A 24,123-nucleotide genomic window follows, 5' to 3' on the forward strand; every position below is an offset into this window, starting at 1 on the left:
AGTCGCTCTTCCGCACTCGCGTATAGTATCGAACGTGGAATCAACGACGACGAATGTGCCGAACGAGAATTTAGGTGAAGTCATTCTGAGCAAGGTGTGTTGTTTTGTACCGTTTAGAGTGCAAATTGTGAGCCGTAAAGTGACCGTTTGAAAATTAGATTTTAGGGTTGGTGCGGGAAACGATAATTAACCAAAAAAAGAACGGGGCTGACAGTCCGTTCGATATTCCGAACACTATTCGGCCCGCTGCCACACCCCGCGGCCATTTTGGCGGATAACTACTGTGTACAAAGTCTCAATCATGGATCAAATAACACCCAAGGAGATTAAGATCCTTGAAAATCCTGCCGACATACAGGAGCGCAGGGATCAGGTCCTTGGACGTTACGCTAATTTTAAATCCGAGGCTCGTTTGAAGCGGGACAAACTTGAGGACTCCCGTCGCTTTCAGGTATGCCCTTTGGTGCTCGTGTACGTGTTTGCGGGTATTTCATGCGTTTTGACAGACGGAAATCGGTCGGATCAATCGTGTATTTTCGTCTTACATTTATTTTCAATTAATCGCTGAAACAAATGAAATTGGTTATTCGATTCTTGATTGAAATCTTACACTAACGGGTACGTTGCGCATTTTTTTCTCCAGTATTTTAAGCGAGATGCGGACGAGCTTGAGGGATGGATTTACGAGAAGCTCCAGGCCGCTTCCGACGAGAGTTACAAAGATCCGACGAATCTTCAAGCTAAGATTCAGAAACATCAGGCGTTCGAAGCTGAGGTAGCCGCTCATTCAAACGCCATCGTATTGCTCGACAACACAGGCTCAGAGATGATAGCTCAGCATCATTTCTCCTCTGACGTTATTCGCAAGAGGCTTGGTAAGCGTAGATTAATAGTCAACTGTGTTATTTCTTTCCCAAATGTAACAAGTACCCTTCGTTCATTTCTTAATACTTGACTGTAATTTTTGTATTATTAGAGGAACTGCATCGTCTTTGGGAGCTGCTCCTTTCTCGTTTGGCCGACAAGGGATTAAAACTTCAACAAGCTCTTGTTCTGGTGCAGTTTCTTCGTCATTGCGACGAGGTCATGTTCTGGATCCACGATAAGGAGGCTTTTGTCACTACAGACGAGTTTGGGCATGACTTAGAGCATGTCGAGGTTCTTCAGAGGAAATTTGACGAGTTTCAGAAAGATATGGCTAGCCAAGAGTACAGAGTAACAGAGGTTAATGAACTCGCTGACAAGCTTCTACTGGATGGGCATCCTGAGCGCGACACTATTCTCCGTAGAAAAGAAGAGCTAAATGAATCTTGGCAGAGGTTGAAGCAGCTCGCTATTCTCAGGCAGGAAAAATTGTTTGGCGCCCATGAGATACAGAGATTTAACCGAGATGCTGACGAAACTATGGCCTGGATTGCGGAGAAGGACGTCGTTCTGTCGTCTGATGATTTTGGCCGCGATTTGGCCAGCGTTCAGACACTTCAGCGCAAGCATGAGGGAATCGAACGTGATCTAGCTGCTCTGGAAGACAAGGTGGCCACTCTTGGTGCCGAAGCAGATCGCCTGGCTGCTATTCACCAGGCCGATCATTCCCAGCAGATCCAATCAAAGCATGCAGAAATATTGCAGCTCTGGGAAAGCTTGACGGCCAAGGCAAAGGAACGAAGATCCAAGTTGGACGAGTCCTACTACCTTCATCGATTCTTGACCGACTACAGGGATCTTGTTTCATGGATGAACGATATGCGAGCCATTATATCTGCAGACGAGCTTGCCAAAGACGTTGCAGGAGCAGAGGCGCTGCTGGAGCGACATCAAGAACACAAAGGAGAAATTGACGCACGGAAGGATAGTTTTGACTCCACTGCTCGTGCCGGTCAGCAACTTCTTGATAGGAAACATTATGCAGCAGATGAGGTAGCCAGGAAGTTGGAGTCTCTTGCAGAGGATAAGAAGTCCCTGTTAGATCTTTGGGAAAAACGTCGCATTCTGTACGAGCAATGCATGGACTTGCAGCTATTTTATCGGGACACAGAGCAGGCTGACGCCTGGATGGCAAAGCAGGAAGCATTCCTGGCTAACGAAGACCTTGGAGATTCCCTGGACAGTGTAGAAGCTCTAATCAAAAAACATGACGACTTTAACAAGTCCCTGGCTGCTCAAGATGAAAAAATCAAAGTGCTAGATGACTTTGCCCGTAAGCTTATCGAGGGTGATCATTACGCGGCTGAAGATGTATTCCAACGTCGGCAGCTCTTGCTCGAGCGGCGAGGTGCCCTTCTTGATAAATCTGCGCAGAGAAGACAGCGTTTGGCTGATGCTTACACGCTTCAACAGTTTGAGAGAGATTGCGACGAAACCAAGGGTTGGGTGAATGAAAAACTCAAATTCGCCACTGACGACAGCTACCTAGACCCAACAAATTTGAACGGCAAAGTACAGAAACATCAGAATTTCGAGCAGGAGTTGAATGCAAACAATACGCGCATGGAGGAAATTCTCAGCACAGGGCAAAAACTGATCGACGAAGAACATTATGCCAGCGATCGAATTCGTGCACGTCTTGACGAAATCACTGGTCTTTGGGACAGTCTTGTTCAGGCGACTGACAAAAAGGGATCTAAATTGCAAGAGGCTGCACAGCAGCAGCAATTCAATCGAACCGTTGAAGATGTTGAGCTGTGGCTGTCTGAAGTTGAGGGCCAGCTTATGTCCGAAGATTACGGCAAGGATTTAACAAGCGTGCAAAATCTCCAGAAGAAACACGCGCTGCTTGAAGCTGACGTTGCTTCCCATGCTGATCGTATTGAAGGCATTGCTCAAGCTGCGCAACAATTTGTTAGTTCAGGACATTTCGACGCGGATAATATTAAGGCAAAGCAAGATCAACTTGTGGGCCGATACGCAGCACTGCAAAGACCGATGAGCATTAGGAAACAGCGACTTCTTGACTCCCTTCAAGTGCAACAGTTATTCCGAGACATTGAGGATGAGGAAGCGTGGATCAGGGAGAAAGAGCCTGTCGCAGCAAGCACTAACCGCGGTCGAGATCTCATTGGTGTGCAAAATTTGCAGAAAAAACATCAGGCTGTCTTGGCGGAAGTAAATAATCACGAGCCAAGGGTAGCTGCTGTTTGCCAATCTGGAGCAAAAATGCGCAATGATGGGCATTTTGCAGCTGAAGAAATTAGCCAGAGGCTGGCAGCTCTCGACGATCACTGGGGCCAATTAAAAGAAAAGGCTCGTCAGCGCAAAACGGATTTAGACGATTCCCTGCAAGCACATCAGTACTTTGCCGATGCAAACGAGGCGGAATCATGGATGAAAGAGAAACGTCCGATCGTTTTGAACACCGATTATGGAAAAGATGAAGACAGCTCAGAAGCTTTGCTCAAAAAGCACGAAGCCCTTGTCAGTGATTTGGAGGCTTTTGCTAGCACTATCGGCGCCTTGAGAGAGCAGGCGGCTGCATGCCGACAGCAAGAGACACCGACTATAGACATAGCCGGCAAAGAATGCGTAGTCGCTCTTTACGATTATGCAGAAAAATCACCAAGGGAAGTCTCTATGAAGAAAGGCGACACTCTAACGCTTCTCAATTCGAACAATAAAGATTGGTGGAAAGTCGAAGTGAATGACAGGCAAGGCTTTGTCCCGGCTGCTTACGTCAAACGGGTCGAGCCAGAGGCCAGTCTGAGTGCCTCTCAGCAAAATCTTGCCAGAGAACAGAGTTCAATTGCGGCTAGGCAGGCTCAAATTCAAGCTCAGTATGACGACTTATTGTACTTGGCTCACGAGCGTCAGAATAAACTGAACGAAACTGCCAAAGCGTACGTGCTTGTCAGAGAAGCAGCGGAATTAGCGACTTGGATCAAAGCGAAGGAAAATCATGCCCAGGTTCAAGATGTTGGTGAAGACTTGGAGCAAGTTGAAGTAATGCAAAAGAAGTTCGACGACTTCCAAGCAGATCTGAAGGCAAACGAAGTCCGATTGGCTGAAATGAATGAAATCGCCGTTCAACTGATGAGTCTTGGGCAAACCGAAGCTGCTCTCAAAATTCAGACTCAAATACAAGATTTGAACGAAAAGTGGACCAGCCTTCAAACCCTGACTGCGGAGAGAGCCAGTCAGTTGGGCTCTGCTCACGAAGTTCAACGATTCCACCGTGATGTTGACGAAACGAAAGATTGGATTCGTGAGAAGGATGCTGCTTTGAACAATGACGACCTTGGGAAGGATCTTCGCAGCGTTCAAGCTCTCCAACGAAAACACGAGGGTCTTGAACGAGACCTAGCTGCTCTTGGTGATAAAATAAGGCAGCTTGACGAAATAGCCAATCGATTGATGCAATCGCATCCTGATACCGCGGAACAAACTTATGCCAAACAGAAAGAGATCAACGAGGAATGGACACAGCTGACAGCAAAAGCCAATAGCAGGAAGGAGAAACTACTGGACTCTTATGATTTGCAGAGATTCTTAAGTGACTATCGAGATTTGATGGCTTGGATAAACTCCATGATGGGACTAGTGGCATCTGAGGAACTCGCCGGTGACGTAACAGGAGCCGAAGCACTGCTGGAACGTCATCAGGTATGTAATTGACATCGACAGCTTTTGATAGTCTAGATGTTATAATATATTCGTTATTCATAAATGATTCAAATTGTAGAGCCACAGGGCAGAGATAGATGCGCGTTACGGCATCCTTCCAGAGGTATCCAAGCGTTTAAGCATGGAAATAATTTTGTAACATGTTTTCCGAGTCCAATATTAACTAACGAAATTTAGACCAATAATACGTGTATCATAAATCAGATCAACCACGCTTGCCTTGTCATTTCTAATCTTGTCTCAATCACGTACAATGTATACCTACTCGTACGTGTATTGACACTACAAGTCATTGCTGAGAAATTTTTAATTGTAACAGTGCTACCACAGCTGCGTAAAGTAACAATATTCTTCAAGTAATAGACAAATTTCGCTGTTTTCTCAGCCAAGCAAATGATGAGTGTAACATTTGTAAAGTTTTTTTTCTCTTTCGGGAATTTTAAATGTCTCATATATTGTCAGAGTATAATAATACTATGTGAAAAAGAATTTTATCTTAAAAAATCCAGTGCAACAGAGTATGTAATTTGTTAGCTCTTTGAGATTGAGAGTGGTGCTTATTAATTTTTTGCTTAATCGTTTTATGTAATGAATTTGGCTGCCCACATGCTTCTGGTGCAATCGCGTGTTGAAGCTGCGATCGATCTTTCAAATTTGTTGTGGTTGTGAATAATATGGAAAATTTTTTTAGGAACATCGCACTGAAATCGACGCTCGTGCTGGTACCTTCCAAGCGTTTGAACTCTTTGGGCAGCAACTATTGCAGTCGAGTCACTATGCTAGTGTGGAAATTCAGGAAAAACTGGAAGCAATGGCAGAAGCTCGTCAAGAACTTGAGAAAGCGTGGATCCAGCGCCGCATGCAGCTTGATCAAAATTTGGAGCTCCAACTTTTCTGCCGAGATTGCGAGCAAGCTGAAAATTGGATGAGCGCCAGGGAGGCCTTCTTAGGTAGCGCGGATGCTGTAGACAGCGGTGATAACGTTGAAGCGCTGATTAAAAAACATGAAGACTTTGACAAGGCTATCAATGCTCACGAAGAAAAAATCGCGGCCTTGCAAACACTTGCCGATCAATTAATAGCTGCGGAGCATTATGCCGCTAAGCCAATTGATGAAAGACGTCGCCAGGTTTTGGATCGCTGGAAGCATTTGAAAGACGCGCTTATTGAAAAAAGATCTAAATTGGGTGAATCTCAGACCTTGCAACAATTCTCCAGGGATGCCGACGAGATGGAAAATTGGATCGCTGAAAAGCTTCAACTTGCTACTGAGGAGAATTACAAAGATCCTGCTAATATTCAATCCAAACACCAAAAGCATCAAGCGTTTGAAGCTGAGCTTGCCGCCAATGCCGATAGAATTCAATCCGTTTTGGCCATGGGCACTAACCTGATAGACAAACATCAGTGCGCCGGTTCTGAAGATGCTGTACAGGCTAGACTTGCTTCGATTGCAGATCAGTGGGAGTATCTGACCCAAAAGACGACTGAGAAGTCTTTGAAACTAAAAGAGGCTAATAAACAGAGGACGTACATTGCCGCAGTGAAAGATCTAGACTTCTGGCTTGGAGAAGTTGAAAGTTTACTGACCTCCGAAGATGCTGGCAAAGATCTAGCATCCGTGCAAAATCTTATGAAGAAACATCAGTTGGTAGAAGCAGATATTCAAGCTCACGAAGAGAGAATAAAGGACATGAACGGTCAGGCCGATTCCTTGATTGAGAGCGGACAGTTTGACGCTGCTGGTATTCAGGAGAAACGTCAGAGCATAAATGAACGCTACGAGCGTATAAGAAATCTAGCCGCACACAGGCAAGCCAGACTCAACGAAGCCAACACTCTGCATCAATTCTTCCGCGACATTGCTGACGAAGAATCATGGATTAAAGAAAAGAAATTGCTCGTTGGTTCGGATGATTATGGTCGTGACTTGACTGGCGTGCAAAATCTAAAGAAAAAGCACAAGCGTCTGGAAGCAGAACTTGGCAGCCACGAACCAGCTATTCAGGCTGTTCAAGAAGCTGGAGAAAAGCTGATGGACGTGTCAAACTTGGGAGTTCCTGAAATAGAGCAGCGTCTGAAACTTCTCAATCAAGCTTGGGCAGAGTTGAAGCAATTGGCTGCGACCAGGGGTCAAAAGCTTGACGAGTCACTCACCTATCAACAATTCCTTGCCAAGGTCGAGGAAGAGGAGGCTTGGATTACGGAGAAACAACAGCTCCTCTCTGTGGAAGATTATGGCGACACAATGGCTGCTGTTCAGGGATTGCTGAAGAAACATGACGCATTCGAGACCGATTTTGCAGCACACGGAGAACGCTGCAAAGATATTTGTGACGCAGGAGCAGCACTGGTCGACGCTGGTAATCACCGAGCCGATTCAATCAGCCAGAGGTGCTCTCAGCTCCGCAACAAACTTGATCAGCTGTCTGCCCTGGCAGCCAGACGAAAGGCGCGATTGAATGATAATTCTGCATACCTACAATTTATGTGGAAGGCTGATGTTGTAGAATCATGGATCGCAGACAAGGAAACACACGTGCGTTCCGAGGAGTTTGGTAGGGATTTATCAACTGTACAAACTTTGCTGACCAAACAGGAAACCTTTGATGCAGGGCTGCACGCCTTTGAACATGAGGGAATCCAGAATATCGCTACCCTCAAGGATAGGCTTGTGGACTCCGCGCATGAACAAACACCGAGCATTCAAAAACGTCACGCCGATGTCATCGCCAGGTGGCAAAAACTTCTTGCTGATTCAGACGCCAGGAAACAACGCCTTCTGCGCATGCAGGATCAATTCCGTCAGATAGAAGAGCTCTATCTCACGTTCGCCAAGAAGGCATCAGCCTTCAATTCCTGGTTCGAAAATGCTGAGGAAGATCTCACTGATCCTGTACGTTGTAACAGCATTGAAGAGATTCGCGCCCTTCGTGAGGCTCATGCACAATTTCAAGCTAGCCTTTCGTCTGCCGAAGCTGACTTCCAGGCTTTAGCTGCTCTTGACAGGCAAATAAAGAGTTTCAACGTTGGTCCAAATCCCTACACCTGGTTCACTATGGAAGCCCTTGAAGATACATGGCGCAACTTACAGAAAATAATCAAAGAGCGCGATGTTGAACTGGCCAAGGAAGCCCAACGTCAGGAAGAAAATGACAAGCTCAGAAAAGAGTTTGCAAAGCATGCCAATGCTTTCCATCAGTGGTTAGCTGAGACCAGGTAATTTTTCAGAAATAATTCGTGCTTGTTACTATTTTTTATTGGTTTAAATCCACTTGATTTCTTACAATGGAGAATTATTTCCTTTCTCTTCTACAGAACATCGATGATGGAGGGCTCAGGATCACTGGAGCAACAGCTGGAAGCCACCAAGGTAAGACAGATGTACCCTATTGTGTTATAATTATAATTGAAATGTACTTTACCGTTGTATTCATGGTTTGGAGAATGAAACAAATCAATTAACCATTCAAATTGCAATTACAGCGCAAGGCTCAAGAAGTGAGGGCCCGAAGACAAGACCTGAAAAAGATAGAAGACCTTGGTGCAATATTAGAGGAACATCTGATTCTTGATAACCGATACACGGAACACAGTACTGTAGGCCTTGCACAGCAATGGGATCAGTTGGATCAATTGGGAATGCGTATGCAGCACAATTTGGAGCAACAGATTCAAGCCCGCAATCAATCGGGAGTATCCGAGGATGCTCTTAAGGAATTCTCAATGATGTTCAAACACTTTGATAAAGATAAAAGTGGACGGCTCAATCAGCAAGAGTTTAAGTCCTGTCTCAGAGCTCTCGGCTACGATTTACCTATGGTCGAAGAAGGTCAACCAGATCCTGAATTCGAAAATATTCTTGGTGAGTTTACCTAGTAAATTCACTCCATTTGCCACATTTGACATTGATTTCGTTAACTGTCAATTATTTCTTGAAACACTGGCATAATGAAGACTGCGCTATATCGTAATGTTCCCATTTTGAATTTTGCAGACATCGTCGACCCAAACAGGGATGGTTATGTATCCTTGCAGGAATACATGGCGTTCATGATCAGCAAGGAAACAGAAAACGTTCAAAGCTCAGAAGAGATAGAGAACGCTTTCAGAGCTATCACCGCAGCTGATCGGCCATACGTTACAAAAGAGGAACTTTATGCGGTATGTAAATTAACGTTGCGTGTATTGATTTTTTTAATCAACTATTTAACGATGAACTAATATATCTTCTTTATATCTTATTACAGAACCTCACAAAAGAAATGGCAGATTACTGTGTCGCCCGTATGAAATCTTATATCGATCCAAAGACGGAGCGGCCAATTACGGGGGCTCTTGATTATATCGAATTCACGCGTACTCTTTTCCAGAATTAATTACATGCGGATGATAACGCTTTTTTAAACAGCTAAGTAGATTCATAATTTTTAGCTCGCGGTTATCCATATGCTTCTGCGTCATAATTATTCTGAATATATGCTATATACTATATAGAAACTGTTATTTCGAAAATTGTATTCTTGCTATCAGTATTTATAACACGCCTATTCCATTTATCTAGCAATCCAACGTGATCAAGAGATGCGCTATTTTTGTTGTTGGCAAAAATTTAACAATGATTATTATTTATTATATACAATTATATAAACTTGAGTCTTATTATAATCGAATTAGCCGTTCCTCAAATGTTCAGAAATATTAACGCGTAGAGGCGTGAACTTTTTTTTTAAGGCAGTAGCCTAATATTTATTTAATGGCATTTTAATCTGGTTAATAAAATGTGGTCAGCTCAGGTGCGTCTGTTATTAATACATTCAAAAACCGCTACGGGGTAGTGCAGTCAATAGTTGAAATTCTCCGTGTGACTGACTGCAGACAACAATTGGAAGGTAGGTAATTTTTTATTTACAGCACATTATAAATTGTCACTAATGCAATTCGTATTTTTTTTCTCAGCACTATAAAATTGTATCTCTGACATCGTAACACTGTTTATGTATACACATATGGCTTATACACGTACTTATAATAAGTCAGTTGGATTTTAAAAGCTAAATCGCAATAATTCGCAGGAACGCGTTTTTTTTTTTTCAAATTTAATAAATAGGGGACAGCAATAATGAAAATTGTTCTCCTCCAATTTGGGACTTGTTGTTTTTCAATTAAAAGTACAGAAATTGTGATCTATTATTTACGTAAAATCTTCAGCAGACCTTTGTTCATATAGTAAGGCTTTTCAGGTGTTCCGTCATTGCGTTCGCAGTCCTCAAGGAAGCAGAGAAACAGAGTGTCAACTGCTGTAGAATATACACTAAAGAATACCGACGCTACTAAGTAGGTTCCTACGCCAACCAGAACCACTGGGACGTACCAATAAGTGACAACCAAATAATTTTTCGTGTACCACCAGGTTCCCCAAGCCATACCACCAGTGACTAATACCTTTCCTATCAGAAGCAGCAAATCTGTAATCTGTCGTCAAAGTGGAGTGATTAGTACACCAATTGGTGAAATAGTGGAAAATCGACAAATTTAATACACATTATAATACATGCATACCTTGTCAAGGACGAAGACTCGCAAAATATTTCTCATAAGTAGATTGAAGGCGCTTTTTGCTGAGGCGCAAAAACCTTTTCCATGTACTGCACACATTATGTACGCATTTCTATTGATGAACTTAAGAAACTTCTCCAGCAACCAGAAGCAACATTTCATGCATTTTACAAGGAATCTTACAACTTCATTGTCGTATTGCTTCAGCTTTACATCGATCCATTCCAACACCCATCTTATCAACCGGCAGATTGTTATGATTAGAGATCCAACTGCCAAGGTGCCCAGGTGATATCTGAAATTTGTAAAGGAAAGATGAAGCACTGTATAAAGTAATTCATCTCTATACATATCAGGCTGGCCCATACATTCAGGAGTGTTACCATACCTGACTGTTCGCCAGCAGCTGCTGGTTAGTGTGAAAAAAGGTACTTTGGACTTTTTGAAGGTCCAGTACCAGGTAGCAAAAGTTCCAGCCAATGCCATTTCTCCAAAGGCTGTGGCAAAGAAAACCAACCATAATACTGCAACGACGTTGTAGGCGTGCAAGTAATTTGAGAACCATGGTCTGCTCGTGGTGTTCAAGTAACATCCGCCAGATATACAGTAATCACCATTTTCTGTGCAACTGCTGTTGAACTTTGTCTGGTCACAAGTCGTACCGTTAGTATAACCGAGATCTTCAGGACAAGAACAGTTGCCGCCAAGTTTCACAGAGTAGGTCTGTACTTTTATCGATACCAAGTATATGGCGGCGAGTATCGCGTATACTACCAATAGAATTTCTACCACCCACGGAACAACCGGGAAGATTAGTGTTGAAGTAGTGCTGGATACTGCTCTGTAAAATATGATAGAGAAACGATGTTACTGCCTGAAATTAACAATATAATCAGACATATTAGATACATGTATATCCAGTTTGTGACTCACTTGCTAGCTTCTCCAATCAGTTTACAAGCTAGTCGTATTCTGTTGCGCAGACAGATTGCTATCAGCAGAACTATAGCTAAGATTATGCCACAGATTATTGTAAGAACCAACCAAAAAGTAGACTCTTCGGCTGTATATAGTTCGTAAAATTGGTAAGTGCTATATCCAAGTAGCAAGCAGAGCCCGATGATTGATAGGAAAATAACTGGAGTGGCCAACCAGCGCAGTAATATTATGTAGATCAGACTTATGGCGGCACTGATACCAAGGATCGATGCAATGGTCCATCTATAAATGACAAAGTATGTAATGAAAATCAACCTTTACAGGGCCGGATTTTTCCCTTGAAATTCGACATTTTTTAGAGGTACGATTCATGTACATAAATAGTCAACACGTCTGGTGGTGTTTCCGAGTTATCTGCTGACTTCTAAAAGAGTCAGGCAGCCCTTTAAAGGTTAAATCTCAAATTTTCAGAACTATTAACAATTCATGGTAAGTAAACAAGTATATATTTTCGCACCCAGTTGCTATGATATCGTCGTAGATATTTAGTACAATTATTTCGACCTGAACCAGTAACTCGATATATGTGGATGCTTCTTCTAGGTCAGCTACAGTCATTGTATAATTGACAAACAGTTCGGGAATTCCGTTTGGAATACAACGACCAGTTACAGAAGTACTGGTCAGATACCACTGAGCACACACGTCGTTTGAAACGTAGGTAGCAAGCTGGTCTGCCGTCGCTGTATCCACATCAATTTCAATCTTGCATATCATTGCGGTTCTTAATGCGGTCAAGTTATTTGCCAAAATTGACGAATTCAACTGCCACACAAAATTGTCTGTCGGACACTTCGGCACGCATACCTGCGGCGTATCACATCCTTGGGTCACAGACGTAACCGCTACACATTTTGTCAGATCAAAAAATACCAAATATGGTCTGTCCTCGACATCTGTATGCCTACCGCATATCCTTCCTTCACTATCAGTTGGGTATACTAACGTATCTATATCTCCATAAGTATAAGCTGAAATTATAAAGAATTTTATCAGTGTGTTTCAAAGCTGTCTTTAAACATATATGATCAGGGTGATGTAAAAAAGATGTACTGGTTCCTTGTAGTATACTCGTATTCAAAATTGCGTACCGTAATATCCAATTACCGCCCATCCTACCACAAATGCTGAGAAGATAATCAAGCAAAAGCAATCTGTACATGATCTGCCCTTTAGAGGTCCTCGATATTTTGGATCGAACTGCATCCTATCACCTAAAATTGGTAATTTACATACTTAAATCAATAATAGGCCTTTTATAGTTTAAACATTTATCCAGTTCACAAATTCATTTCAATAGTTTTGGCACTAAGCCATTTTGACAATGTGTTGTGACATTCAAATAATCTTATCAACCACTTATCTCAATAACGAAGTATACATATTATATTGGTAGTGATCTATATTGATCTCTTACCTGGAATGGGAAAGTATCGATAGAGACGGTACTGCTTACATTTTACAATAGAAATTAAAGAAGTTTTTGAGTTACAAGCATAGTGCTCAAAACTATCGCAGAAGTTGCTTGTTGAAAAATTTGAAAACAGTTGTGGATCGTTCGGTTTGGCATAATCCTTTTTTGGTAACTCACACAAAACTCTCTACAGGTACAAGACATTTTTGACACGAGAATTCAAAGCAGTCTGTGACGTGACTCACGTTTCTATACAATGAGACAATAAGCATACGTACCATGTTTGTCGACCATTGTTTGCACTTTGGTTCTTTAAATAGACGTTATCACTCTGACTTTAAGTACTTATATAAAGCCAGTCAACGTTATAAGAATTTTTTTTACTTGTCCAGTGTTACTTATTAACTTGTTAGGTCTGCATATTATTTTGCCCACCCCGGTTTCATGCTCTTGGTTCAAATTATTAACGAATACTTGGATAGCATATGCTTTCAGTAACACTTCTACTGATAACACATTAATCTGATAAGATGAGATTTGGCAGCGAAGTATGAATCACCGGAAGTAAACAATCTTATCAATTTTTAATTGAGTCTGATAAATTGCAAATTCTTTACAGGATATGCTAACCATATATTGATTGAAAATATGCACAGCAGTAACTTGAATCATACGAAATCTCAGAATTATGTGAGTCGACGAAATTCTCATTATTTGCGCGTTATCGGTTCTAGCTATCCCGAGTTATAGTTTCCAACTCTGGTCAAGAAACATTTATTTACTGAAAAAGTAACGCCCGGTGATTTGGAATAGAGTATAAAATAACAAAATAATGGAATCGTTGTTAAGACTATTGAACAGTTCGTTGCGAAATCCAAACATATCAACATCTACACTATCTAGAAGAGTTAATTCGTATTTCATGAAACAGGGAATGGGTCGTTTTTTGTTAGACTTATGTACACCTTCAGTGCCGACAGATTTGTTAATTGATTAAAGAAAGATACGCAAACAAAAACAATATGATTGATAGCACTATATGACTTGATAAGAATCAATTTATGTGTACAAGATATGAAGCATAAAAAAAATTCTCCCAAGAGAACATTTCGTGTAATGGCTGTGCCGGAATATCGGTAAGGTCGTCTTAAACTACCGGGTTATTGAATTGATGCAATGACAATATTGCTCTTGCCTGGTATTCATCCCAGATCAAAAACCATTGTGTTTCTAGGATAAAATAAAAATTTACTTGATATCATAACATAGAAACTAAAATCACTAAATATCGAATGATTGGATTTGTAGGGTGGTTCATGGTGTGTTGGCATTCATAAAATAAGGTACTGTCAAAAAATGACTATATGAATAAACAACCTATAGATAACGTATACATATTAATTAGTATTCTGCATTGTTTTAGGTAAAAACCTGTCCAGAACTCCATGGCTTTTTCCTGGCAATAGCTTATTTGCTGTGCACCTAACTGCTCGATCTTCGTGCATCGTCTTGATTGTCTCCTAAGGGGAAGGAGAGTGAGTAAATTATTAATGGTACGCGTATATGCTGGACTTTTTTAAATCAATTTTCGATATTTATCCGTTACGGAAGTGAATCCATTATAATTATGAGTAACGTGTGTAAGTTACTATAAATTAAATTTATCCTTACTGATTACCGAAATCATAATTTATCATCCTCTTGAACATTATTGGAAGATAAGTAACCACGCTTTGATTGGCACATGCAAGGTACGTAAAATACTCTACTGATTAGCCTCATTTAGCAAGTCTTAAATTGATCTTATGACTAACAGCGATAAAAATGATAATAGCAAATTGTAAAACCATGAAAATTACGCATACCTGCCGACTTAGATCTTTCAGTATCTTCTTAGTTTTGACAATCTTGGCTGTTCCACCCTTTCCTTTAGCCTTTGTCTTCCGTGGCTCAAAGTTAATCTTTTTCGGTTTCAAGTGCTGAAAAAATCCGTATATAAATCAATACAATCTGATGAATGTAAAGCAATGATCTACTGAATTTTAGTTTATATGTATTCTAAAACTTTTTTCTTTTTGCCTACCAGAAGTTTCTTCTTTGCTTCGAACTGGTCTCTCATAGTAGGAAGATCAACCTCTGCAACTGCGGATGGCTCAAGGGTGATCAATTCAGGTTGAATTTTGTCCAGAAGTGCTTTCACTTCAGCCTCGCGGCGTTGGCTCTTTGTCTGGAATGGATTACTCTCAAGAGCATCAAAATTGGCTTCGGCACTCCCAGGAACAAGTAGAGATTGAAATCCTTTGGCTGTTGCGATGCCCAACACATCTTCATAGGGGCAAAATTGTTGCCCTGTGATTCCCCAAGAACTCTTATGGCGCAAATATGGTTTTCCATTTTCAACCCAGTCTCTAAAATAGACATGACATTGTTACTATACAGTAGAACATTCTATCTACAACTCGGTTCATTAATTCGTTCTTATAATTACTTGTAAACTTCCACTATATTGCCGGATGCAACAGATAACAACCCTTTCTGGCTGTAGGACAACTCCTGAGCTGCAGAGCGTAACACCAGAGTATGCAGAGGGCCTGATAACTTGCGTACATCCCAAATTCTTAAACTACGATCTGGGCAGCTAGTTGCCATATAAGTGCCGTGAGGGTGAACTGCACAAGCCGCAATGGCTTGCTTGTGACACAACATTTTGGCCACAGGCTCCCTTGTATTTGGAGACCACATAGAGACCACGCCTTTTGCATGTCCAACGCACAAAATAGCATTGCTAGGATTTTGCGTCATTACCTGAAATGGAAATTCATAATTATGTCAAATATTGATGTATTCAAATTTGTTCTTCCTTACGTTCAGACTTACCGACAAATTTCCAAGTTTTGTATTATAGCGCGAGATCATTTTTCCAATGGATACGTCAAGCCAAGCAAGATATCCCTCTTCAGAGGCGCTTGCCAGAAGAAAATGGTAAGGAAGAAACTCGAGCCGTGTAACCTTGTTCATATTTTTTAAACAGTGAATTTCAATTCCCTGGTTATCATAAATGTGAACCCACTGTTTTTGGGCGACAGCAAACATTGTTTCAATATGGAGCCACGCGACATCGTGCACGGACTCCATGACATTCATCTCGCATGCCAGAGTTTTAGTTACCCAATCGAAAGCTGCTACGTGACCTAATTTTCCTCCAAGAATCAGATGTCTACCGTTCCGTGTGTATCGAAGGCGATAAGAACCGAAGTCCAGATTAATATTGAATTGTTTAGTGGCGCTTGTAATATCGACATTCTCTGCAATCTGACCCTGCGTATACTGAGTCGTCGTTTCCCCAGCATCGGGTTCCAGAAACCCTTGCGCCTCGGTCAGAAGCAATTCCGTACGTGCAGCCTGTTCGGTTGAGTATTCTATGGCACGTTCCTTTTTTTCCCAACGATCCCTGTGAACCTTAGTACGAATTCCACTGCGATTCGATTTCAAATTTATCCCCGGCCCTCTGCTGTGCTTTTCTAGCTTCTCCTTGGCCACTGGCGCCTTACCTGGGTATTTACCCCTTTTGTTTAACCTCAAAGATCTCACGTCGTCCTGTTTACGTCTCCATTTCGGACGGCTAATGTCGACTATTGTGACGATTTCGTTAAGATGTTTACCCTCCGCATCTTTCGCTGACGCTTCCATTTCCTGTTGTTTAATTATTCGCACGACAAAACTGGGTTTTAGTCACTACTGTGAGGTTAGTTCCATCGGTTAGCGTGTGAATGTGGTGCGAATCAAAGCCAGAACAAACCATACTCGCGGCAACACGTGCTTTGAACTCTTTTTTCTTGATGTTACTCATCTCATTTACTCTGTCGGTAAGAATGGTATGGTTATGAAGGTAATCAATAATGTACACAGATTGACGAGGACGTATTACAAATTAAAATAGTTTGTTGATTTTTATTGCGTACACGACTTTATGTATTTATACATATTTTTTTAACAGTGTTTTAACAAGTTTTGTCGTGAAAAGGCGAATAAAGTAATCCCATACGAACTAGTGATCATCTTGTCAACAGTAATTGTATACGAAATATAATTTGTAACGTAAAACTGCTAAAGTTCCAGTCACAGAACTTTCTTATACATTTCTCATGTACAAAAGTGATAAACAAAAAAAAAACATCTTATCCCTAATTGCACATTTTCCTACATACGGAGTAAATAAAATAACACATTCGTTTGTGTAATCCACTTATAACAGTATGAAAAATTGACAGTGCGATTACTTAGTAAAAAAAAAAAAAAAAAAAATAAATAAAAAAAATTACTTTGTGCAAAAACAAAAAAAAAAAGGGAATTGTGCTCGTGATTAGCAGCAGTTACTAATATCTCTTTGACAATAGGTGGTCGGTTTTTTCTAATTGACGTTTGATTAATCTTTCAAAGTCTAATGTACAGTGCAATGTGAGAGATTTCTGGCCAAGTTTGTGCTGCAGCTCTCTGGCTTTTTGGGCAATGCAGGGGTGTTCTGAGTTTACATATTTCTCCACTTTTTTTGCAGCACGTTTCTGCAAGTACAAAGGCAAACTTCCGTCAGGACTAGGTTTCTCCTTTCTGTCTTTCTTATTAACTCTATGTTTTTCAGTTTCAACAGCAATACCAGGACTTTCATTAATAGCTGCGTGTAACGCATGGTTATAAATAGCAGGACTTGAAGTTGCGTGTGCGTCGGGTCTACCTCTTCTGTTATACGCAATATTTGGGAAATCGTGAGTATTGTTTATAAGACCGTCTTCAGATGTTTCAGGTTGCCTGTCACATATAAAATTATCCTGTATAGAATTTTTACGCAGAATATAGCTCTCTTGCGATCTGTTTTTTTCGGACAAGTTTCCCTGATATCCAACTTTAGGAATATCTGAAAACCCGTTTGCTGTTGCCCCCGATGATAAACTTCCTTGCAAAGTATCGTTTTGATAAATTCTCTTCGATTTTCTCCTAAAATTATTTTCAATGCGGTTCTGCAAACTGCAAACATCATTGTTTACGGAATCGGCATGCTGGACATTTTCCTGAAATCTTGTACTTCTTCCTTGTTTTTTTTCAGCCGAAATATTGTCAAAATTGTATTTCAGATTATAATAATTTTGCTCTACATTGTTCCAATGGTTTGTCAACATAGGCAGAGGTTTTGGTAAGTTGCGCTCAAGATCGCGATTAGGGTTACTAACATCCATACTCGAGGCTTGCAACTGAGCTTCAATGTTGCGACTGACGTTTCTGTTAACAGTGGTGCATGTACCCTCTCTGCTACTGTTTATACCTTTTGGTAAGATTTGATCACTTGCAGTGAATGAAACGTTGGAGCCAGCCGACGTTGTGGAATTAATATCATGGTTTTGGTTTACCCTGTTAAGTGATATAATGTAACTTCTGTAATCTGGTACCTTTGTTTTATTTCGCGATTTTTTTCTCTTATTTTTCGGTTTTCTCTTCTTTACTTTTGCTTGATCATTCATCTGTTTTTGCTTATATTGATTGAGCAAATCTAAAATGTTAGGTGGTGTGTATGCTGCAAATATTTTATTGTAATGATGGACAATATTAAGATACACTGAGGGCTCTACATGATTTTGATTATCAATTTGTTGCATACTGTCACTATTGTGAGCGCTTACATAATTTGTACTAGTGATCCTTTGCATATTGCATAGAGCTTGCCTCAAATATTTGCAACTCTTTTCATGTCTTCTTGTTTTAGATTGTCCAAGCAAAATCATATTAAGCTTGCACTGTGACTTCGCCAATTCCGAGACTACGTTCACACGTTTCGACGAGATAACTGTTCTTCCTGTTGGTAATTGCCGTTGCATACTTTGTAATCGATCTTTCAATGATTGTACATTCCTGAATATTTCAATTGGATCACCTAGATCTTGTTCCAATTCGTTTAACTTGCACGATAATAAATCTATCAGAGCTTTCTTGGTCTTTGGTAAATTTAGGTTTACAAATCTGCTTCTTTCGTCAACTGGCCAACTCAACCAATCCATAATAATATGTTTTAACGCACCACGAAGTTTCTCCATTCCAGTAATGGTCATGACAACTTTTTCTCTTCGGAAACGTTCAACTACCAGTTTTACAGGGAATTGGGTAACTAAATTGTGCAAAAATTGACGACTTAAATCTGATTCTACCAAATTCTTGCACTGATCAGTAGATAATGACTCTACAGATTCACTCAAATCTGATGCATGTATAAAACTACCATTTAAAAGTTCAGATTCGAGCCTCAGGAGTGTTTCCACTTCATGCGTGGATTTCGAATTCATCAGCAAAAGTTCGGTACTTTTATGAGACTTCTCTACATTGGATTTGCTCTGATCTTTTGACTGTTTTCTTGACTCGTCAATACGTTCATCAACAATATCGGTCCTTAAATTTCCTTGAGGCACTTTATCTTCTTTCCGTTTTTTCTGACTCCTTGGCAAGTCTGTGTTGCGAACGCGTACTTCAATATCTGCGGGTTCTTGAACTGGTTCGGTCGGGTTTTCAGTACTGAAATTAGAACTTGTATCCTCGAAAATAACATGGTCCGCGTAAGCAGGTCCTATACTGTAATTGGTTACATATGATGGAGTAGGAAAGTGTCGTGACCAACGGTAATTTTTACATGTTGCAGAATCATGACCACGCTTAGCACAATTGCAACAGCTGAGTTGGTGTGAAGGTTTCATCACATCCGTAGCGCTCAGGTTTGTTATCACATTTCTCATGCTTGTCTGCAAATGAAATAATCAATTAGACTCTTGCTGAGATACAAATTCTTTTACTGTTCAATCTACTAGAAGATGCTAACTTCGAAAAGTAAGATAATGAAAGCTTACTGTCAGATGATATCGTCGCCAATGGTCCGGGCATTTATCTTCCAAATGTCCGTAGGACCGACAACCGTTGCACCAAGCTTTTTTGCATTCGTTGCAGATTTGCATGTACGTCAGTTGTTTCTTGCCACACTGAAAGCATAAATTGTGTTACTGCTATGTTTACTCGACCACTGAAGATCTGATTTTGAGGATTGAGATATTCTCGGAAAACTATATGAATAACTAAATTCTAATAATGACATACACCAAGACACATTTTGTGCGGACATCTCGGTTCTCTGTGGCCTGAAATACCACACATGTGACAGCACGGGAGTTTTCTTTTTGATGTGCACTCGCTAGTGTTGTGATCACTGCCGTTACAGTTCCTGCATTTCATTCGCGTCCAATATCTCGAGCCTCGTTGCCGGTAGTTAAGCAAGTCCTCATCCGAAATGGCCCAATATCGGGGGTCTTCTGTTCATATAAATTTGATGTGACAAATATTATTACACTTTTCCCATACAATCTATAAAACAATTTAGTGCTGCACTTTACAGCAATTTTCAATGAAACCTAATTGATAGTAGGAGCATATGGTGCTTCGAAACATTTGAATTTGAGAGGTTGGTTACTATATTAAAATAAATTCACCCTCACTTACTCGGCATTTGTTTTCTAATATCATCAATGTTAAAGTTCTTAGACGCGTCTGACTTGTAATAATCGGTCATCTCTGGATTCATAGGTATGAAAAAATAATCACCAGCACAGTTTCTCTGTTTTTTTCTATTCTCCTTGTTCTCTTTCGGAGACTTGGTAGAGGAAGAAGTTGACTCGACAGGTTCGTCAGAGTTTCTAGCTTTTTTGGGAGAATTTTGGTGTTTAAATTTTTTTCCACTATCCATTATAGGTCTCTTTCTACTCTCGGGTGTTCCTGCCGATGTTTGTGATTCTCGACTTGCTACAGGACTAGATAATATTTGAGTCATTTCGTGTTCTGCTACATTAATTATTAGCAAATCATCACTAATTAGATCCTGACGAATCTCTGAATTTTTATACTTCTCATTAGGTGTGGATAACGTTTGTCCCCTCAGTGATGACAATTCTCTTACACCACCAGATTCCTTTTCCGGAGTAGCGGAGTTGACTGATGTCGACACGGCTGTACCTATTTTCTTGCTAGTTTCTAAATATCGTGATAATAATTCGTCTAAATAATTCCCGTCTTGTCTTTCCTGCTCGTCAGATATGTCTGTATTGTTTTCATCTCTGTGAGCGAGAATAGGATGGCTACTGCTTCCTTGCTGGATAGTCGACTCTTCAACAATCGGAGACATTCTTGTATCATCACTAAAAATATGAGCAGGTTGATCTTTGTTCATTTGACTCCCAGCAATAATGCCCCAGTGTTCTTCCTCGTTTTCGGTCATGCTGTCATCACTATCAGACGAAGACCAATCTGAGTAACAGCTGTTTCTGTTCTTCTCAGTTTCTTTTTGTGCTATAGATACCTCCTTTCTAGCTTCAGTCGATTCTGTGCATCCTGCACTCTGATTACTGGTAATGGATTTAGACACAGCATTCTTGTGGTATTTTTTCTGTTTTTTTCTTGACATTTTATTCGAGCTACTGTCACTACTAGATGATGTTGAGCTATTGGAATCATCTAAATGAATTGTAGGTGGCTGTGGTTTTGGTGGGACAGGAACTTCGCAAATCGAATCCTCTGAATCGTCAATTGTTATCACGCTACACCATTCATTTCCTACATTCTGAGCTACGTCAAGATGTCCATCCGTTATTGGCTTATCCTTGCCTGCAATACTAGTGGAGGGTGCATTTGATGAGCAATCTCTCGAGGAGGAGCATGAAGCTTCATGCTCCATCTTAGCATCATTCCCAACCTCTTCTTCAGGGGGTATACTTGCTGGTCTATGTGAATCTTCCTCTGCAGTACAACTTAAATTATATTGAGGCTGAGTTTCTGCGGATTCTGTCTTTTCTACCTCGTCTTCAGCTTTGACATTCGATGATTCAACTGCGTCTTTGGGTAACGCATTTGCTGCTACATCAGGAAATTGGATGGTAGCTGTCAAAAAATTTGGTTGAGTTAATTGCAGTTCAATTTTAACAAAGCTAAAGGTACAGAATAAGCTAATTTATTAATTATCGAAGCATGCAGGAATTTTAGATTACTATTTATGGAAAAATCTTTTTAATTGTTTATCTAGAAATTAGTGCAAAGAAGAAATACCCCAAGTATCAGCTTTGTCGACGCTATCGCTTTGCTTCCACAACTTGGTAGATGAACCTTTGGCACCGGATTCGTTACAGTAGGGAGTTTTTTTAGGAGAAGCTTTTGATTTTTTCGCAACCTTTGATTGAAGCGATTTTTTCTCCTTGTCTGTGGTGTTCTTGTCGCCAAATACAGAAATTGTTTCATCACTTCCGTACAAATCAGCAGCACTAATTCCTCTGCGGTGCTTATTAGTCACCAATTCATTGTCATCAAAGTCAGTATAGGGCTTAGCTTTATCACTTTGAATGGTCGGGTTTAAATTCATGAACTTTATATGATCAACAGTGAGAGTGCCAACTCTGGATTCATCTCTTGAACTCAATTCACTATTCTTTTTAGATGAAATAGATTCACAACGGTTTCTGGTTTGGACACATTTATCAGACCCAATTTCACAGGAATCTCCAGAACTGGTGTTACGTTTTTCTCCGGAGTTTGTTGGTTCATATGATGTCGTACATGAGGTCTTTTTCGTCTTTGCAGAATTGTCACTATCATGAGAACTACTTTTCCACAATGTGATCCCATCTGTCAAAGAAGTGACACGGCTATATGCTGGAATGTCTTTGCTCATAGATGATGATAAATCGTTGGAATGAAACACAGCAGCGTATAGTTTGTCCTCTAGATCTCGTTCGATTTCTTCGTAATTATCATCATCATCATCATCATTATGATCATCATCATCGTCGTCGTCGTTGTTGTCAGTGTCCACAAATTTATCCTGAATAGGAGAAAAAAAAGAAAACAAAAAATGATAACAGTAAGTATACGAACTGATTACATACCAAGTACCGAAAGGCGTTATTTGTAGGTTATGAAGAACGGAAGTGGTGCGAAATTGTGATATAAAAAATATTGTTTAAAAAAATCAGATCTAGGTGTTCCGAGTGTTTGGTTTTTTTTCCATATAGATGTGGTATTTTTTCATAGTGATTGAACCTCTATAAAGAATCATCTATGCGACAATCAGCTTCTGAAGTATATCTCGAGTATCATACCTACGAAGGTGGGGACAGGAGAACATCATATCTTACCGCTAAGAACAGTCTGTCGTCGCAATCCATTTTGCGAGGAATTTATCTAGCTACTATCATCGGTACCGGAGAGAATACTTATTTTTAAATTAGTACAACAAACGTAATTTCTTCAGTTTATTACGCAAGAATTTTTTCATGTTTTCCGCGGCTCCACCAGACTGCACGCAGTAGCTTCACGCACGTGCCGCGTGAGCGAAGCCACCGATATCCCAATACCTAAGAACGAGAACTGTGAAACTCGAAATACTTGGAAATACTCGAATATCCGAAGTCGAGTACTCAAGTGTCAGACTATCGAGACTCAAGGCTGGATTTTATTTCAGCGACAAGCGAAACGGAGCCCTGCACGGAAAAATGCAGTATTTGCGTCAACGTGTTTTTTGCTATCTGCCAGCACTGATTTTGAAGTGTATTACAGTTATGAAGCCTAGAGACCACGGAGTACTAGAAACTTACAGTATTTGCCACAAATCACCTTTTTTTGTTCTTCTAACCTCTCAGAACGCGGATACATCTTAATAAAGACTTACACCCCTGGGTTATTTTTCGTAACAGTTCGGCGGGTATAGGTGGGTTTGAGGGTATTAGCAGTTTCACGTATTATCAACCAAATAACTAACCACGCCGGTAAAAGAAGTTCTTCATAACCAACAACTATCGCGTTCAAATTGTTGGTAACATACCGTCGTCATTGTGGAATTGAAAAGTTGAAAAAATCTCGCACAAGAAATATGTACGCCGAAATTATGCAACGGAAAAATAAATGTCAATTAAATAAATGAACCTGTATCATTGATATTTACCTGAAAATATCAAATCTTTTATAGGCGACAGTAGCATCTCTCAGATGCTCTACAATTTATATTTTTAAAATTTTTTACAAAGTCAACTTTGAGATGCAAATATTTTTGAAAAATATTGAACTACTTCATTTCTAGTTCCAATAGTTCTAATTTTGCATTTAGTTGTTTTTTTTTATTTTTATTTTTTATACAATATTCTCACTTACTTTCATTCTTTACATCAGGCTCCCGCACAGGTTATCTTATCCTACAGCGAGCGGTACTGAATGTACTTTGTAATTCCTTAGTATTTTAGTATCTCATACCAACAATATGTAGAGCTACTATATTGTAAATGAGCCTGATTATGAATAAATAACTAAGCTATCCGTAAAGTCAATTTTTTTCCTGTCAGCTGTACATACTACCGTTAATAAAAGATACTCATAGTGTTCAGAGAGATAGCGATAGATACTGGATCATTGAAGCGTGGGATCCGCGAATTAGTGATAGAGGAAAGGAGTGAGCCAATCGGGATGATGATTAA

General features: G+C 40.3%; 4 protein-coding genes and 1 long non-coding RNA gene across 15 annotated transcripts; 2 read left to right on the forward strand and 3 right to left on the reverse strand.

The window, feature by feature from the left end:
• The first annotated feature begins 15 nt into the window (after positions 1–15).
• Positions 16–9,409, forward strand: LOC124181008 (spectrin alpha chain). Of its 2 annotated transcripts, XM_046567069.1 has the most exons (9): positions 16–451; positions 644–875; positions 977–4,593; positions 4,673–4,717; positions 5,306–7,833; positions 7,933–7,987; positions 8,101–8,479; positions 8,612–8,778; positions 8,865–9,409. In XM_046567069.1, exons 1-9 carry the CDS (start codon positions 302–304, stop codon positions 8,991–8,993), a joined length of 7,302 nt encoding a protein of 2,433 aa, XP_046423025.1. In that variant the 5' UTR covers positions 16–301; the 3' UTR covers positions 8,994–9,409. The 2 variants fall into 2 exon arrangements, with proteins under 2 accessions (XP_046423025.1, XP_046423026.1); XM_046567070.1 differs by lacking the exon at positions 4,673–4,717 and having other exon boundaries at positions 17–451.
• On the reverse strand, positions 9,027–12,997 carry LOC124181010 (choline transporter-like 2). 2 transcript variants are annotated; one of them, XM_046567076.1, is made up of 8 exons: positions 12,865–12,938; positions 12,590–12,773; positions 12,264–12,386; positions 11,630–12,143; positions 11,107–11,394; positions 10,562–11,014; positions 10,177–10,468; positions 9,027–10,089 (listed from the first exon to the last, which is right to left on the reverse strand). In XM_046567076.1, exons 1-8 carry the CDS (start codon positions 12,865–12,867, stop codon positions 9,805–9,807), a joined length of 2,142 nt encoding a protein of 713 aa, XP_046423032.1. In that variant the 5' UTR covers positions 12,868–12,938; the 3' UTR covers positions 9,027–9,804. The 2 variants fall into 2 exon arrangements, with proteins under 2 accessions (XP_046423032.1, XP_046423033.1); XM_046567077.1 differs by lacking the exon at positions 12,590–12,773 and having other exon boundaries at positions 12,865–12,997.
• Positions 11,278–14,914, forward strand: LOC124181012. Of its 5 annotated transcripts, none has more exons than XR_006870363.1 (5): positions 11,278–11,408; positions 11,472–11,601; positions 11,716–13,929; positions 14,010–14,139; positions 14,673–14,914. It is a non-coding gene; the product is annotated as an uncharacterized LOC124181012 (long non-coding RNA). The 5 variants fall into 5 exon arrangements; XR_006870361.1 differs by lacking the exon at positions 11,278–11,408 and having other exon boundaries at positions 11,421–11,601; positions 11,716–11,829; positions 13,895–13,929; XR_006870364.1 differs by lacking the exon at positions 11,472–11,601 and having other exon boundaries at positions 11,291–11,408.
• LOC124181011 (WD repeat-containing protein 46) lies at positions 13,608–16,427 on the reverse strand. Its single transcript, XM_046567079.1, has 5 exons — positions 15,464–16,427; positions 15,075–15,391; positions 14,670–14,994; positions 14,452–14,565; positions 13,608–14,106 (listed from the first exon to the last, which is right to left on the reverse strand). The coding sequence occupies exons 1-5, from the start codon at positions 16,274–16,276 to the stop codon at positions 13,984–13,986; spliced, it is 1,692 nt and encodes a 563-aa protein (XP_046423035.1). The 5' UTR covers positions 16,277–16,427; the 3' UTR covers positions 13,608–13,983.
• An 81-nt stretch (positions 16,428–16,508) lies between these two features.
• LOC124181009 lies at positions 16,509–23,328 on the reverse strand. 5 transcript variants are annotated; one of them, XM_046567073.1, is made up of 7 exons: positions 23,270–23,328; positions 21,710–22,478; positions 20,515–21,544; positions 20,114–20,421; positions 19,715–19,926; positions 19,471–19,599; positions 16,509–19,365 (listed from the first exon to the last, which is right to left on the reverse strand). In XM_046567073.1, exons 1-7 carry the CDS (start codon positions 23,306–23,308, stop codon positions 16,963–16,965), a joined length of 4,890 nt encoding a protein of 1,629 aa, XP_046423029.1. In that variant the 5' UTR covers positions 23,309–23,328; the 3' UTR covers positions 16,509–16,962. The 5 variants fall into 5 exon arrangements, with proteins under 5 accessions (XP_046423029.1, XP_046423027.1, XP_046423031.1 ...); XM_046567071.1 differs by having other exon boundaries at positions 20,114–21,544; XM_046567075.1 differs by having other exon boundaries at positions 16,510–19,365; positions 20,114–21,544; positions 23,251–23,288.
• Positions 23,329–24,123: the final 795 nt, after the last annotated feature.

Source organism: Neodiprion fabricii, chromosome 4 (genome assembly GCF_021155785.1).
Source record: "Neodiprion fabricii isolate iyNeoFabr1 chromosome 4, iyNeoFabr1.1, whole genome shotgun sequence".
Lineage (NCBI taxonomy): Eukaryota > Metazoa > Arthropoda > Insecta > Hymenoptera > Diprionidae > Neodiprion > Neodiprion fabricii.